Here is a 14,306-nt window from a genome sequence, read left to right as displayed (position 1 = left end):
TCTCACTAATGGTCTTCCTTACTTTCCTCTGGACCCCCTCATGTTTTTTCAACTATGTCAGACATACTTCTACCCCAGGACCTTTGCAGTGGTTGTTACATTTTTCTGGAACATTCTTCCCCGAGTTTGGCTCCACCACCACTCTCTTGTATCTGTAGCTCAGATGACCCTTCGGTGAAATTTGCCCTGATGCCATTTGAAAGTGCAGATCCTTTTTCCCCACTTCCCACACTCCTCACCTGCCTCGTTTCCTCTGCTACTTTCTGTCTCCTCGGACTCATCCCCTTCCTTTTGTTTCTTTTCCCTTCTGGTCATCTGGGTTATACAAAGCTTGGGGGTCTACCTGTTTTGTTCATTGATGAAACTTGGTACATGGTAGGAATTATCTATTGATTGAATTTAAATAAAATCAAAGGGTAATATCTGCCCAGTATTTGGTTCGTGCAACAAACATATCAGGGAAGGGTAGGCAATGTTCAGAATTCGTCCTGGGATGTGATTCCGCTGATAGAGTGCCTGCCTACCCAGCTGGACATCCTGGTTCCATCCCCAGCGCCTCATAAACCTGGTGGGGAAGCCCATGCCAGTCATACTGGAACTCAGGTGGAAAGAGAACCACTCTGTCCTACAAAGAGACTCGAGGTCAGCCTGGGCTGTGTGAGACCCTGACTTAAAAAGAAGTCTCCAGGCCTCAGAGCGCTGTGCTTTGTGATCCAGAGTCTTGTTCTTTTCTTTCTGAAGAGCATCTGTCCTCTGGGTTTGAAGAGATGCTCAAGCCACACTGATGCTTACAGTCACTGTTACTGCTCTCCTCGCTCTGGGTTTCTGCCGTGGTTTGGGGCTCACAGCCACTGCCTGTTCAGGAGAGACGGGCGATGAAGGAGCAAAACTTTGCCTGACACTAATGAGCCACTTCTCTTCCTTGCAAACCTGTCGCCTTTCACTGAGTGTGGGTGCTTCTGTGCAGTTTCACACCTAGGACAATCAGAGGAGCCGTTTTCCATGCAAATTGCCTTTTTAGTCTTTCAGTTAAAAGGCTTTTGCTCCTGTACAGACGTGCAAGCCACAGTAACCTCAATGTTCCCTCTGAGGATCGGCCCTTGGGAGGAGTTCTTTTCCCTGTTCATTTCCTCCTAAAGTTCTTTCTGACACTTGAACCATTCACTAAGGTGGGAGTCTGTGGGCAGCTTCGGCACTCACGCTTTCGGCACCACTGGGCTTTACCATTTCCAGGAGAAAAAAAGCAGGTCTTGGGGATCTGTGTAATTCACTTCCTAAGAATCTTTAGTTTTTTTTAAAGGGGACAGGAGGGTCTGGGATGTAGCTCTGCGGGCAGAGTGTCTGAGTAGCATGTCTGAAGGCCTGGGTTCCACCTCCCACACCACATAATTCAGGCATGGCAGTATACTCCTGCCAGAGGCTGGCCTCATAGGTGCTTGTAGCGCCTTTCTCACTGGCGGGGTTTGCTTCACAGGCACGTACTTGGGACAGGACTTGGTAAGGGGAGAGAACTCAGATTATCGGGGTGGATTTCATAGAAATCCCGTTTGTTTCTCTTCTGGGATGGACTGACTGCACTAAGTGCAGCATTCCCTGAGTCTCGTTTGTAATGGGATTTCATTGATTTACCATGAAATGCAAATAGTCACCCTCTTCTTTTGGCAATTTTTAGTTATCTTATTTTTACTGCATTTTAGATAATGTGGCATATAAGACCTCTCTCTCTCTCTCTCTCTCTCTCTCTCTCTCTCTCTCTCTCTCTCTCTCTCTCTCTCTCTCTCTCCCCCCATATGGGAACTTAGACAAACTGAATCACAGAAACAAATATCTCAAGAATGGAGTGTTAGTCAGTACAACAGTTTCCTGGAAGTAAAAATTTAAAACTACCATCTTAAAAGTCTAGAGCCCCAGATTCCAATCTCGGGCTTTTAGAATAACAAAGGTTTGCCTTAGATGCTTCCAATGCTCAGGCTGTCTCCCAGCCCCCTGTTCTTTCTAGCTTTAGTGTCCTCCCCTCTGTGCCTCTCAAAAAGGAGGAAAAAGAAAAACAGCAGCAGGCAGCCCTCGCTTTGTCTCTCGTTGGCCATAGAATTTATTCAGTAATTTACTAACTGTAAATTCAGCTAACTGTAGCCATGGCCCTTGCCTCTGGGCGCTTGTTCAAAAACACAGGAATGAAGGAACAGATTGGCTTGGCTGAGCACAGCTCCCAGTCACAGCCCTGCTCTCTCCTCCTCCTGTCACCCTATGAGGCACAGGCCCTGGAGACTGGCTGATGACAGGGTGATATTTATGTAGCCTGTGCATCCCCACGGAGTACCTTTGCATCCGCACCCGTCCTCTCCTTCGTTCAACCCCCAGGAAGAAGAGAACAAAGCTGGGGTGTCTCGTTCCTAGCAGGCCACCTTTAATGGTTGAAAAGGTTTCTGGAGGCTGGAGAGTGGCTCCCTCAGTAATGAAGAGCATCCTGGTCACCCACAAAAAGTGCTGGGTGTGACAGCACCGTCCCAGCCCCTGGGAGGATGACTAGGGTTAACCTAGCTGAAACAGGGAGTCCAGAGTTTACTGAAAGACACTGTCGAAGGCAGAGGGCCTAAAGAGATGGCTCAGTGATTAGAAGCTCACGCTGCCCTGCGATTTCCAGCACCCTGGTCAGGCAAGTTACAACCTCCTACAACCCCATTTCTGGGCTTCTGACGCCCTCTTCTGGCCTCATGCAGGTACACTCTTATACACATAAATAAATGGTTAAAAAATAAGATGAAAATTGATTGAACAAGACACCTGAGCTCTGGCTTCCACGTGCATACAGTCATACTTGTGTGAGCATGCGTATCCCCACACAGAACTTCTGAACTAGCTCTGGAGGCATCCAAAGTGGAAAGGACTTGGCTGAAACGGCAGTGTGTGGATTGTACTGAATGGCCAATCTCAGTTACTGGAGGAGTTTAGTCTTGTGTGATTTTTTAACTGTTTTACTTGAGTCAGACTAAACAACAGTTGCTTCAATTCATCTCAGCCATGTGTGGCCTTCGCTGAGCTATCTCCTGACAAGCTGAAATTTATCTGATGAGATGGGAGGCAGAGCTGATGAGGGTCCTGTCTAATCAAGAGAGAATTGTCTTCTGATCAGATGGCCCCAGTTGCTGACATGATAGCCACAGAACCTAAGTCCAGTTCCCAATACTGACACGAAAAGCCAGGCATAATGATACACACACGAAACTACAGCACTGGGGAGGCAGAGACTGTGCTCCCTAGGGCTTGGTGCCAGCCAGTCTACCCAGTGAGTGAACCCCAAGTCCTTGATCCTGTCACAAAAATACAATGTAGATAACACCCGAGCAATGATGCCTGAGGTGTCCTCTGACCCTGTAAAGAACATTTTAGAAAGATGAAGTGCAGGTTGTGGCTGCTGTACAACAGTCTAGCTTGTACTTACCAAACCAAGGCAGCTAGAATGTCATCAAGATGAGTCTCATGGGAACACCATTGTTTCTGTAATCCCTTTTTAAACGTGGTGTGTGTGTGTGTGTGTGTGTGTGTGTGTGTGTGTGTGTGTGTAGGCCAGAGGTTGGTGTTTAATATCTTCTTCAGTCACTTCCATCTTAGTATTTATCCATCTAGCTGCCCGTTTATTTGTTTGTTTTGAGGCAAACCTTGAGTTTACCCATTTGTGCTAGCCTGGCTGGCCATCAAGGCAGCAGAGTCCACCTGACTCCCTACAGATACTGGGATTATAGCTGTGCACCGCTACACTCAGCCTTTTCTCTGTCTGCACCTGTGGTAGAGCTCAGGTGCTCATGCATGACAAATGCCTTCCCCAGTGAGGTCCCTCAGCCTGATCACACTTGTGTCCCAGGCTTAGCCGCAGCCCTCCACAGCCTCTCACTGAACCAGGAACTCACAGAGTGGGCTGTGCAGGCATCCCCCACTCAGCCGCCTCCCCAGCCCCTGTACATCTTTTATCAGAGGATAATCCACAGAGGAGGTGAAATTGTGGATTATGCTGATTGGTTTTGATTTACATACACTCAATGGCAAACCCAGCTGGAATCACAGTAGACTAGCTCCTGGGTGAGGCATAGCCGGATGAGTGCAGGCATGTGCCAGGTTAGACGGCCTGTGCTGATCTGTAATGCCACCACCGCTCTTTGCCTGTTAAATGCTCACAACCCTGTCTTCTGCTTCCCCTTTCAGCTCACACCCCAGACAACAGCTTCCTGGGCTTCGTGGTCGAGCAGCACCTGAACTCCAGTGACATCCACCACATTAACGAAATCAAAAGGCAGAACCAGTCCCTTGTGTATGGCAAAGTGGATAGCTTCTGGAAGGTGAGTCAGCCTGCCTGCTGTTGAGCTCTCTGAAAGGAGGCTTGGGAGGTAATTTAATTTTACTTTGATCCGGGGAGTAATCAAGCCAAGGGCCCAGGGCTTACGTCCACTAGACAGAAACAAGTGTTCGGGGGTTCAGTTGCTCTACCAGGCTGGCATTTGAACTGGGGTTGCTTATCTTTCCTTACAGCAACTGTACCCCAAACCTTTACCTCTTTGCGTGTTAGATGTGAGACGTGGACTAGGGAGAGGGCTTGGTGGGTAAAGTGCCCTTTAAACAAGCATGCAGACCTGAACTCAGATCCCTAGGACCACATAAAAAGTAGGGCATGGCAGCACGTGCTTACAACTCCAGCAGTGCTCGGTGGATGCAAAGACAGAGGGTCCCCAGGACACACTGGTCAGCCAGTCTCGCTGAATCAGTACATTCCGGGTTCAGTGAGAGACCCTGCCTCAGAAAATTCAGGTGGAACATGACTTAGAAGGTTATTGGATGCAAGCCTCTTTATATACAACATATCAGCCTTGGGGAGCCAATGTTGTAATTATGAAAGACTTTTGATGGACAGACACCCCAGGACTTTTCAAACCAAAGGAGCAAGGGAGCTGGCAGGGGTTTTTAACATGTGTGTAATTCTTTGTGTGTATATTTATGAGTGAATAATCAGTTCCCTCCTATCATGTGAGTTCCAGGTTCTGGAGATCAACCTTGGGTTGCCAGGCTTAGTGGCAAGTATCTCCGTGGACTAAGCCATCTTGTGGGTCCCAGTGGCTATGGTGGACACTGATTTATTCCCAGATAATTGTCTTTATTAGAGACAACAAGATTCTGTACTAGATAGTATATCTTAACTAAGGCAGTGTCTCCAGACGATTTCGATCATCATGTTTGGGTAGTAGTACTGGTGTCCCAGGCGTGTATGTGAGGAATATTATAAGCAAGCTATAGTGCATGGCAGGGGAGGACTCCCCAGCAAAATTATCTGACATATATTGGCAGTGATGCCAAGATCGATGATCCTTGCACTCATAAAATAGTTATCCCTTATGTGTTATCACAAGTTAAATATTCCTAACTAAAATTTTTGAAATCCAAAATACTTGATGCTAACATAGTGCTGGGAGTTGGCAGATGGGAGGAGTTCTCCCACGTGTCAGGTCTCAATCCAAACCCAGAACTGCAGCAAATGACTCTCATCCTATGTGTATACAGAGAATGTATGTTATGTGTCGAATCTGAGCCCCTTCCCCATTGGCTCATGTGTTGTGTTGATCATGAGCTGGTGATACTATTTTGCAAAACTTTGGAGCCTTTAGGAGGTGGCGCCTCCCTGGAGGAAGTAGGTCACTAGACAGTCTATAGCCTAAGTTGGTTTAGTAATACTTAGTATATAGATAGGCTGACCTCAGATTCTTAGCAGTCCTCCTGCCTCTACCCCTCAAATGGCTGGGATTACAGATATTAAGGTAAGGATCTCCTGAGAGCCACCATGACCAGCCTTGTTTTATATTTTGAAACAGGATCTTTCTGTGTTACCCAGACCGCCATGGGACTTTAGATCCTTTTGCCACAGGCTTCCTAGTATAGGATTCCAGGTGTGGACCATGCACCCAGCTCATGGCTTGTTTTTTCCACAGGACTCATCAGTAGGGCTTAGCACATCTCACAGCACAACTAAATGTTGCTGTTATTGGTACTACTGTTGGGCCAGTTAAGAATTGCATGGTAAGAACTGGTTCTGAGTGTGAGAACAGTCAAGCCTGTAAGCATCTGGTAGATCCAGGCCAGCCTGCAGATACTCAGATACCCATTCTTAAACTGTGTCAGCAGTTGGTGACCCCTAATCCACGCACTGAATCCAGTCCATTATCTGTATCTGTAAATAGCATCTTATTGGAAAACAGTCATGCCTCCTCTTTGTCTGTGGATGCTTTTGTACTAAAATTGTAGAGTTGAGTAATTGTGACAAAGACCAGCTGACCTACAGAGGCAGCAGCATTTACGGCCTGGTCTTTGCTGGAGCGCTGAACTCTCTCCTAAGCAAACCCAGTCCCTCTAAAGATGCACTTAGCTAGCCTTTCCAATTCTTTATCGTTCTGTCTCTCTCTTAGTGTACATAGTGAGTGCTTGTGCATGTGTGTATGGAGGCCTTAAGACAACCTCGGCTGTCATTCCTCAAGCATTCCACCTTGCCTTTTTTTTCTTTTCTTTCTTCTTTTTTTTTTTGTTGTTTGTTTGTTTTGTTTTTTGTTTTCCCAGACATGGTTTCTCTGTAACCTTGGCTATCCTTGAACTCCCTCTGTAGACCAGGCTGGCCTTGAACGCAAATATTTTAAAGCCATGTGACACCACCACCCAGCTCCACCTTGATTTTTTTAAGCCAGAGTCTTTCATTGGCCTGGAACTCACCATTTCCACTAGGCTGGCCTGTCAGCAAGCCCAGCAATCTGACTGTCCCCACTTCTCCGGCGCTGATGTGTTTACAAGGGTGCCACTGTCAAACTCAGGCCCTCATGCTTCCAAGGAAAATACAAGCTGAGCTGTGTATTTGGGGTTCTTCATGATGTTGGCGAATAGCTTATTTGTGGAGACATGAAGCGGGACTTTGGTAAAATTCCACTCCGAATGTTTTCTGAAGAAAAAGCTCCGTGCACAAAGACTGGCATCCAAGCTGGCTACTTTTCTAGGCTTCAGTGAAGTGACTAATACATTGTTCTCATTTGGTTTCTGTTGCTGTAACTAAAACCAACCTGGAAGAGGAAAGGCTATAGTCCGTCACCGAGGACAGCCGAGGCAGAACTCAGAGACCATAGAGGAATGCCACTTACTAGCTTGCTTCCGCTGGCTTGCTCAGCTACCTTTCTGACACAGCCCAGGTCTGGCTGCCCATGGATAGTCTTGCCTACTGTGGGATGGGTCTTCCTGATTGATCACAGATAAGAAAATGCCTCAGAGCTCTTGCCTCTTGCTCTTCTGTCTTCTTCCTCTTGTTTCTTCCCTGTTCTCTCTGTTTGTCTGCCTGCCTGCCTGCCTTTCTCATGTCCCCTCTCTGACATGGCCTTAGACTCTCCCCCTACCCCATTAAACCTCTTGCACAAAGAAAGAAAGAAAGAAAGAAAGAAAGAAAGAAAGAAAGAAAGAAAGAAAGAAAGAAAGAAGGAAAATGCCTCAAGGTGTTGCCATGAGGAAATGTGTTGGAGACAAATTATATTCCTTCTTGTAGGTTTGTGTCAAGCTGGCCTTGGCCGATGGACATATAGATAACTCAGTGGTAGGTGCTCAGGGTTAAACTCCCAGCATGTGTTAGGAGGCTCTTTTTCCGGTCTCCAGCATTATGGCAGCTTGTGGACATGTTTCCACTTCTTGGATCCCTTCATAGCCATGGTTGAAGGTGGTGCATGCTGATGTCTTTGCTCTTGGCTGTCCTTAACTATGATGGAGCCACATGGCCAAGGTCCCTCAATCTGTTCAAATTGGCCCCACCTCTCTTGACTCAACTCCTTGTTGTCCCACGCTTGATTGAACTTGGTGGCTTCATGTACAAAGCAGTATTCCAAAGTCTGTACAGACAGTCACCCTGTGTGACGTGAGTGTCCAGCTGGAGCCCAGGGCAAATATTAGCATAGCAGATAAGCCACTGTTCACGGCCACGTCCCTCCCTGGTGGTCAGATCAGCAACAGCCTTATAGCTCTGCCGAATGAGTACCTCTCCATAGGAGTCATTCGAATACTTCTCCGGATCCCAGGGCCTGGCTTGCTGCAGACCTGACCTGCCTGGCAACAAGCAAAGAAAATCCACCTCACTTGAATGTGGAAAGCTTTTTATCTGGACCTCCAAGGTTATGGGTGAAAGCACACACATTTCAACTCCAACCAATAACATGTACTTCCCTTTAGGCCTAAGAAATAGGGCAGAGTAATGTCCACAAATGGACCGTAACTCTAATACACAGGACCCTCCTGCCTCCACTTTCTGAATGTTGAGATTACAGTATCTCACTACCATACCTGATATATGCAGTACTGGAGATGGAACCCAGGACTTCCTACATGCCAGGCAAGCAAGTACTCTGCCTCCTGAGCCACAGCCTCATCCTAAGATGTATAATTATTAACCGTGTTCCTTGGGACGCCACAGTACAGTCACCGTGAGCCATCCAGGGACAGCCACACCGTATTTAACCCACCCTACGAGGAACACTCTGGCATTCTGTGGTGATGATTTCAATATTTCAAAACAGAGGAAATGTTGCTTTAAACAGCCAGAAATAAATCTATAAAGTCTATAGTCTAGGTGGCCTCTGAGTCTGAGGTAGAGAATCTCATCCAAAGAACTATGTAATTATCTGGCTTTCTAATTGGGATGACTCTGGCTTCATTGAAATGCAGGCGGAATTGGAAATGGGAGTCATTTGGAGAAATTCCATTTGATTTCTTAGTAGGGATTAACTGCTTTTAATGCGTGATCTTAATGAACCACCAAAGACCATTATAATTAGAGAATAGACTGAAATTCCTGAAAAGAACCCTGTTTTGTACTTAGGCTAAACCTGTGACTATGCTTCCTTCACACCAGATAAGGGGGACAAATGAGGTAATGGACAGCCCCCTTATGCCACCCCAAGCATATATGCCAAGAGAAAAGGAATCGACATTGAGTCTGTTCAAGTCTAATATTATAGATCCTTTAAAAAAGATTTATTTTATTACTTTTTAAATTATATGTAAGTGCATGCGTTTATGTGTGGTTGTGTGCACACGAAGATCCAGGTGCCCCAGGAAGCCGGAAGAGGGTATTGGATCCCCTGGAGCTCCAGTTACAGGTGGCTATGAACCACCCAATATGGGTGTGCTGGCTAGTCTTATGTCAGCCTGACACAAAGTTATCTGAAAGGAAGGAACCTCAGTGGAGAAAATGCATCCTTAAGATCTGGCTGCAGGGCATTTTCTTAATTAGTGATTGATGAAAGAGTCACAGAGCATCATAGGTGGTGCCATCCCTGCCTTGGGTCTGTAAGAAAGCAAGCTGAGTAAACCAGTAAGCAGCACCCTCCTTGACCTCTGCATCAGCTCCTGCCTCCTGCTCTGTTTGAGTTCCTGTCCTGACTTCCTTCAGTGATGAACAGTGACGTGGAAGAGTAAGCCAAATAAACCCTTTCTTCTCGCCTTGCTTCTGATCATGGTGTTTCATCACAAGATTAGGAACCATAACTAAGACAGTGGGTTCTGGGGGCCCAACTCAGATCCTCTGCAAGAGCAGTAAGTCTACCCTACCCCATCATAGTTCTTGATTCCAGGTCTAAACAAAAGAGCTCTATGAAATGAAGATTCCCCTCTAGTGTCTTACCCTTGTCCTTCATACCCTAGGCTATCAGAAGCATGCTGGAATTCAAGGAGGTAGTAGAGGAAGGGATCCTTTTGAGGACAGCCAGTTTTCAGGCTGAGCTCATCTGCATCCCTTCTGTACCTGGCACTTGGAAAAGTGTGATCATATGGCACAGCCTTCTCCTCTAACTCAAGTAATAGCTTGTGGTAACTGGCGATAAACTGATAAAGATAAGAAGCAAAAGGAACCATCAGAAATGATAGTTCATTGGATAAAGGTGCTTGCTGCCAAGCCCACATGTTAGAAGGAGAGAACCAACTACCATAACTTGTCCTCTGACCTCTGCACACATACCGTGGCATCCCCGCCCTACCAAATAAATAAACAAATGGAAAAAAATAATGAATCCTCACAAACTGGGAAGACAGATCAGTCATTTGGTGTTCTCTACAAACAAGAGGATCCAAGTTTGATCCACAGACAAGTATAAACAAAAGTTGAATGTAACAGGACCTTTGTAATGGCCACACTGTGGAGACAAGGACAGGTAGATCCCAGCCTACATGGGGAGTTTTAGGTCAATGAGGGACTCTGTCTTAAATACAAGGTGAATAGGATCTAAGGAACAGTACCTGAGGCTGTTCTGGCCTCCACATGCATGCACACACACTTTTAGACACAAGTACACACACCCTACAACACAGAGACAGCAAAGCTTACAGTCCAGGACCCTTAAAGGCTCTTACAAACACAATAGCACTGATTGTGTCCCAAGCTGGGCCACATCCCCCCCCAAGCACCTGGGCATTTGCTGAGTATACAGTGCAAGGACCACAAAGATTGGGCAACCTTTCCCCTCTCCTTTTCCTGGTCATCTATTCAGCTTCTGCAAGCTTTCTGCTTCCATTTTAAAGAGCTTGCCTCTTCGCAGAAGAACACATTCTCCCTGGCAAATCCACCTGTCAGTCTGGAGGTGATGACTGTGGACAGTCGGGGGCAGCAGGAGGAGCCCTGGGCAGGAAAGCAGACTTGACTATGCTCTCAGCCATCTGACCTTAGCTGTTGCACGTCTTCTGGTCTCACTTTCTTCTTCGGTAAAACGATGCAGCAGCCTGCCTGCCTGGTTTCTCCCATCATCAGGGGCTGCGATGCTCCATCCAGATTCCTCCTTCACCTTGTCTAAATCTTTCAAGATCAGGGGCAAGGAGGAAGTAGTCTTCCAGACAAGTTTGTGGGCATCAGAAGTAGAGGAGAGCCAGTAGGGAGAAGACAGAGGTCAGGGATGTGGGGCAGACCAGGCATAGAGTCCACAAAACCAACTGCCCGGAAAGCATCCATGAACATAGGAGATTTGAGGGTTTGCATGGGTTAGCAGTTTGTGTCTGCCAAGAACTGATTATAGACCTCTCCAAGTTGAGGCTTAATGAGTAGGATGAAGGGGCGGCATCCTCTGTATTTGAAAGCACTAAGCATAGTGCCACTCCATCTTGAGGTAGTGATCCCCTGCCTCTGTATTAGTATGCCCACCTGGAAACAGTGGGATGTCATCCCTTAATAGGACCTGTTACTTCACCTGCCTGTGTCTTTGCGTTCTTTTCAAAAAATGAGTGGAAACAATAACATGTTCATTAGGGATTGGATGAGTATTGAATGCCTTTATAAATACACTCATGGTTCAATTAACCATGGGAAGAAAGTCTGAGAATGAATTCGTAGGCAGGTTCATCGTTGTATAGATAGCATAGAGTACTTAAACTAAAATGGCTGCAGTGTCAGCCAGTTGTATAATACATGAGGCCTGCACTGTAGAGCCTTTCCGTGACAGAAATGCATGTTGTAAAGGCATGTTGTGTAAATCTGTTGTACCAGTGTCTTCTCTTCATTGATGTCTGTTAGACTTTCCTCCTACCAATATGATTCTCAGGGATGAGGACACAGCTCAGTCGATAGGGCACTCACCTAGGATATGCAAAGCCATGGATTTCATTTCCAATGCTACATAACCAGACATGAGGGTGCATGCCTGTAATACCAGCATTATAATACCAGGGAGGTGGAAGCTGAAAGACTGGAAATTCAAGGTCATCCTCGGCTCCATTGGGAGTTCAAGTCTAGCCTGAGCCATAGGAAACTGCCTCAGATAGATAGATAGATAGATAGATAGATAGATAGATAGATAGATAGATAGATCTCTAGGAACAAATTAAAGCGCTTTTGATCTGAAGGAATAAAGTGTGGAGAGAGTCAGAAACCTGTCATTTTAGATGGATTGAAACTGGCTTGTTGGCCAAAGTGAGCCAGGCTTAACCAAGGTTGGGGTTGGTGAGGAAGGGAGCTGCAGAGACAGACGGTGAGGGGCCGAGCTAGAAAGGGTTAGAAAAAGAGTTGAGTTTCCAGGCACTCCAGAGGCAGCTGAGCTGAACTGAGGGAGCCCCCACTGCTAGGCTGCAGACTACATAGGCTGAGCTTCTGAAAGGTGTCTGGAATGCCAGAGCAGTTGTGCTCTCTAGCTGTGGGGTCCCTGGTGTCCCTCGAATTGTCTTTGCCCAATGTGGGTGGCGGAGAGATCAGGGAGGGTGGAGGGGGACCCAGGCTGGCAGAGTCAAGGAAACCTGTTGCCTACATTGTGCTTTTCACACGCCTGTGTGCCTGAAGCACAGCCTTTGCCCTGCAGAGGCTGCATCCCACTTCCGGGCATCTACATTTGGCCAGCACAATAGTTTTTAAATTAGAAATAAGCCATTGGAGGGCTGGGGGATGGCTCACTCGGGAAAGTGTTTGCTGCACCAGCATGAAGACCTGTATTCGATTCCCAGAATCTGTGCAAAACGTAGGTCATGGGGCATGTGTTTGTACTCCCAGCACTGTTGGGGAAGGGACAGTAAGATCTTTGGGGCTTGCTAGCCAGCCAGTCTATCCCCCAAAACACTAAGTCTCAGATCCCAGTGAGAGACCCTGTCGCTGAAATAATAACAATAATAATATTGATTCAAACAGCAAAACAAAAAAGACGGGTTGTGAGAAAGGGACTTGGAGACAGACAGAACATAAAGGAGGACAAGAGAGGAGAATAATCAGAATGTATTATATACATGTAATCAAAGAACTAATTAATAAAGGTTGTAAGGGGAATCAAGAAACCAAAACTAAGTAAATAAGGTGAATGGCACCCAATGTTGTTTTCTGACCCTGTAATATATACACACCCACACAGAAAGGGACAGAAGGTGGGAGGCAGACAAGGAAGAAAGGAAGGGAAGAGGGGAAGGACAGAGTGGGAGAAGAAAACAAGTCATTTGGAGAGGTTCATCAGAAAAGCCAGAATTCCAAGCTGATTTTGACAACATAGACAATGTATAGAAATCTCCACATGACTATTTGTAACTAAGGGGTGCTGTTCCAAAGTACAGGCTACTGGGTTGTTCCTAGGACGGCAGTCCTTCTGAAGGTGTCGCTTCAGGTCTCCAGGACAAGGCCTACAGATATAGTTCCGTTGGTAGAGCGTGCAGGAAGCCCTGGGTTCTATCCCCAACACCATGTCCACAGCACACCGGTTATCTCAACACTTGAGAGGTGGAAGAAGCAGGATCCTTAGCTACATAGAAAGTGGAAGACCAGTCTGGGCCACATGAAACCCCGTCTCAAATACATTAAAAAAAAAAAAAATAGGGCCAGTGAGATGACTCTGACTACAGGTGCTTTAGGCAAGCCTGGGTGCTTGAGTTCAGTCCCCTGCCCCTCATGTTGAAAGAGAAAACCCCTCAACACAAATAAGAAAACGTAGTTAGAATATTTTTAAGTTAGATAATAAAAAGAAAGAGAGCTTATCCATTAACTCAGATAACGCTTGGTAGGAACTTTGCAGGCTACAGAGCACTCTCTCAAGCCCCGCCCCCCCTGGAACAAGTGGCATTCTTTCAGGTGACACAGTGAAGCCTCCATTTAGAGGAAACAGTCTTACCAGATGAGTATGTTGACATCCTGCCTTCTGCACGGATAGTTAAACTTGGGAGGCAGCACACGGTCAAGGTCTGAGTAATGGATGGCAGATTCCTAGGCTTAGTTATAGGTGACTAGGGAGCCAGCAGAGCAGAAGGAGCCACGTGAACCACCTGTGTGCTGCCCAGGGCTGCTGTGACATGGGCTGCTCTCCTAGTAGCATAAACAGCCAAGTGTCAATCACTACGCTCTGACATGGAATAAATAAATAAATAAATATTTAAGGGAAGAAGGAAAGAAAGAAAGAGTTGTGGGCCAGCAGAGGCCCCTGGTGGGCAGTAGAGACCAGGCCCCAGAAAGTCTTTTCCAAAAGCTAAAACCATCTTGAGAAGCTGGAGGCTCAGGTTGCCAGCACATTTCCTGAGGATGGGGCGCTTCCGGAAGGTTCCCAGTCCCCACCCCCACCCCCTCCATACTAATAGCCCTGGGATGTGTTCATTCTTAGCTCTTAGTAAACACAGCTGTTGTGATTGTAATCTACCCAGAGGCTTTTCACTATTACTCCAGCTCTAATGACTTGGCAGCTGGTGTGGGAAGAATAGTGTGGAGATAGTAAAAAGCCCGCTTTCCCAGAGTGGAGAGACGGCAGCGGGGGCTGGCCTTGGCAGCATACAGAGTTCATCTAGATGTGCAAAACCTGTGGTTC

The 14,306-nt window shown here is 46.7% G+C and overlaps 1 protein-coding gene across 11 annotated transcripts in view; it reads left to right on the top strand.

Moving 5' to 3' along the window:
• Positions 1-14,306, top strand: part of Mgat5 (alpha-1,6-mannosylglycoprotein 6-beta-N-acetylglucosaminyltransferase) — a 282,174-nt gene that overhangs the window by 198,575 nt on the left and 69,293 nt on the right. For all 11 annotated transcript variants that reach the window (XM_040738099.1, XM_013120397.3, XM_005079882.4 and 8 more), the window contains one exon: positions 4,201-4,334. In XM_040738099.1, coding sequence (XP_040594033.1) covers positions 4,201-4,334 — 134 coding nt within the window. The remainder of the gene's footprint in view (positions 1-4,200; positions 4,335-14,306) is intronic.

Source organism: Mesocricetus auratus, unplaced genomic scaffold, assembly GCF_017639785.1.
Source record: "Mesocricetus auratus isolate SY011 unplaced genomic scaffold, BCM_Maur_2.0 Super-Scaffold_100676, whole genome shotgun sequence".
Classification (NCBI taxonomy): Eukaryota; Metazoa; Chordata; class Mammalia; order Rodentia; family Cricetidae; genus Mesocricetus; species Mesocricetus auratus.
Note: the sequence above shows the minus strand (reverse complement) of the source record. Positions and strands in the feature narration are given on the sequence as shown.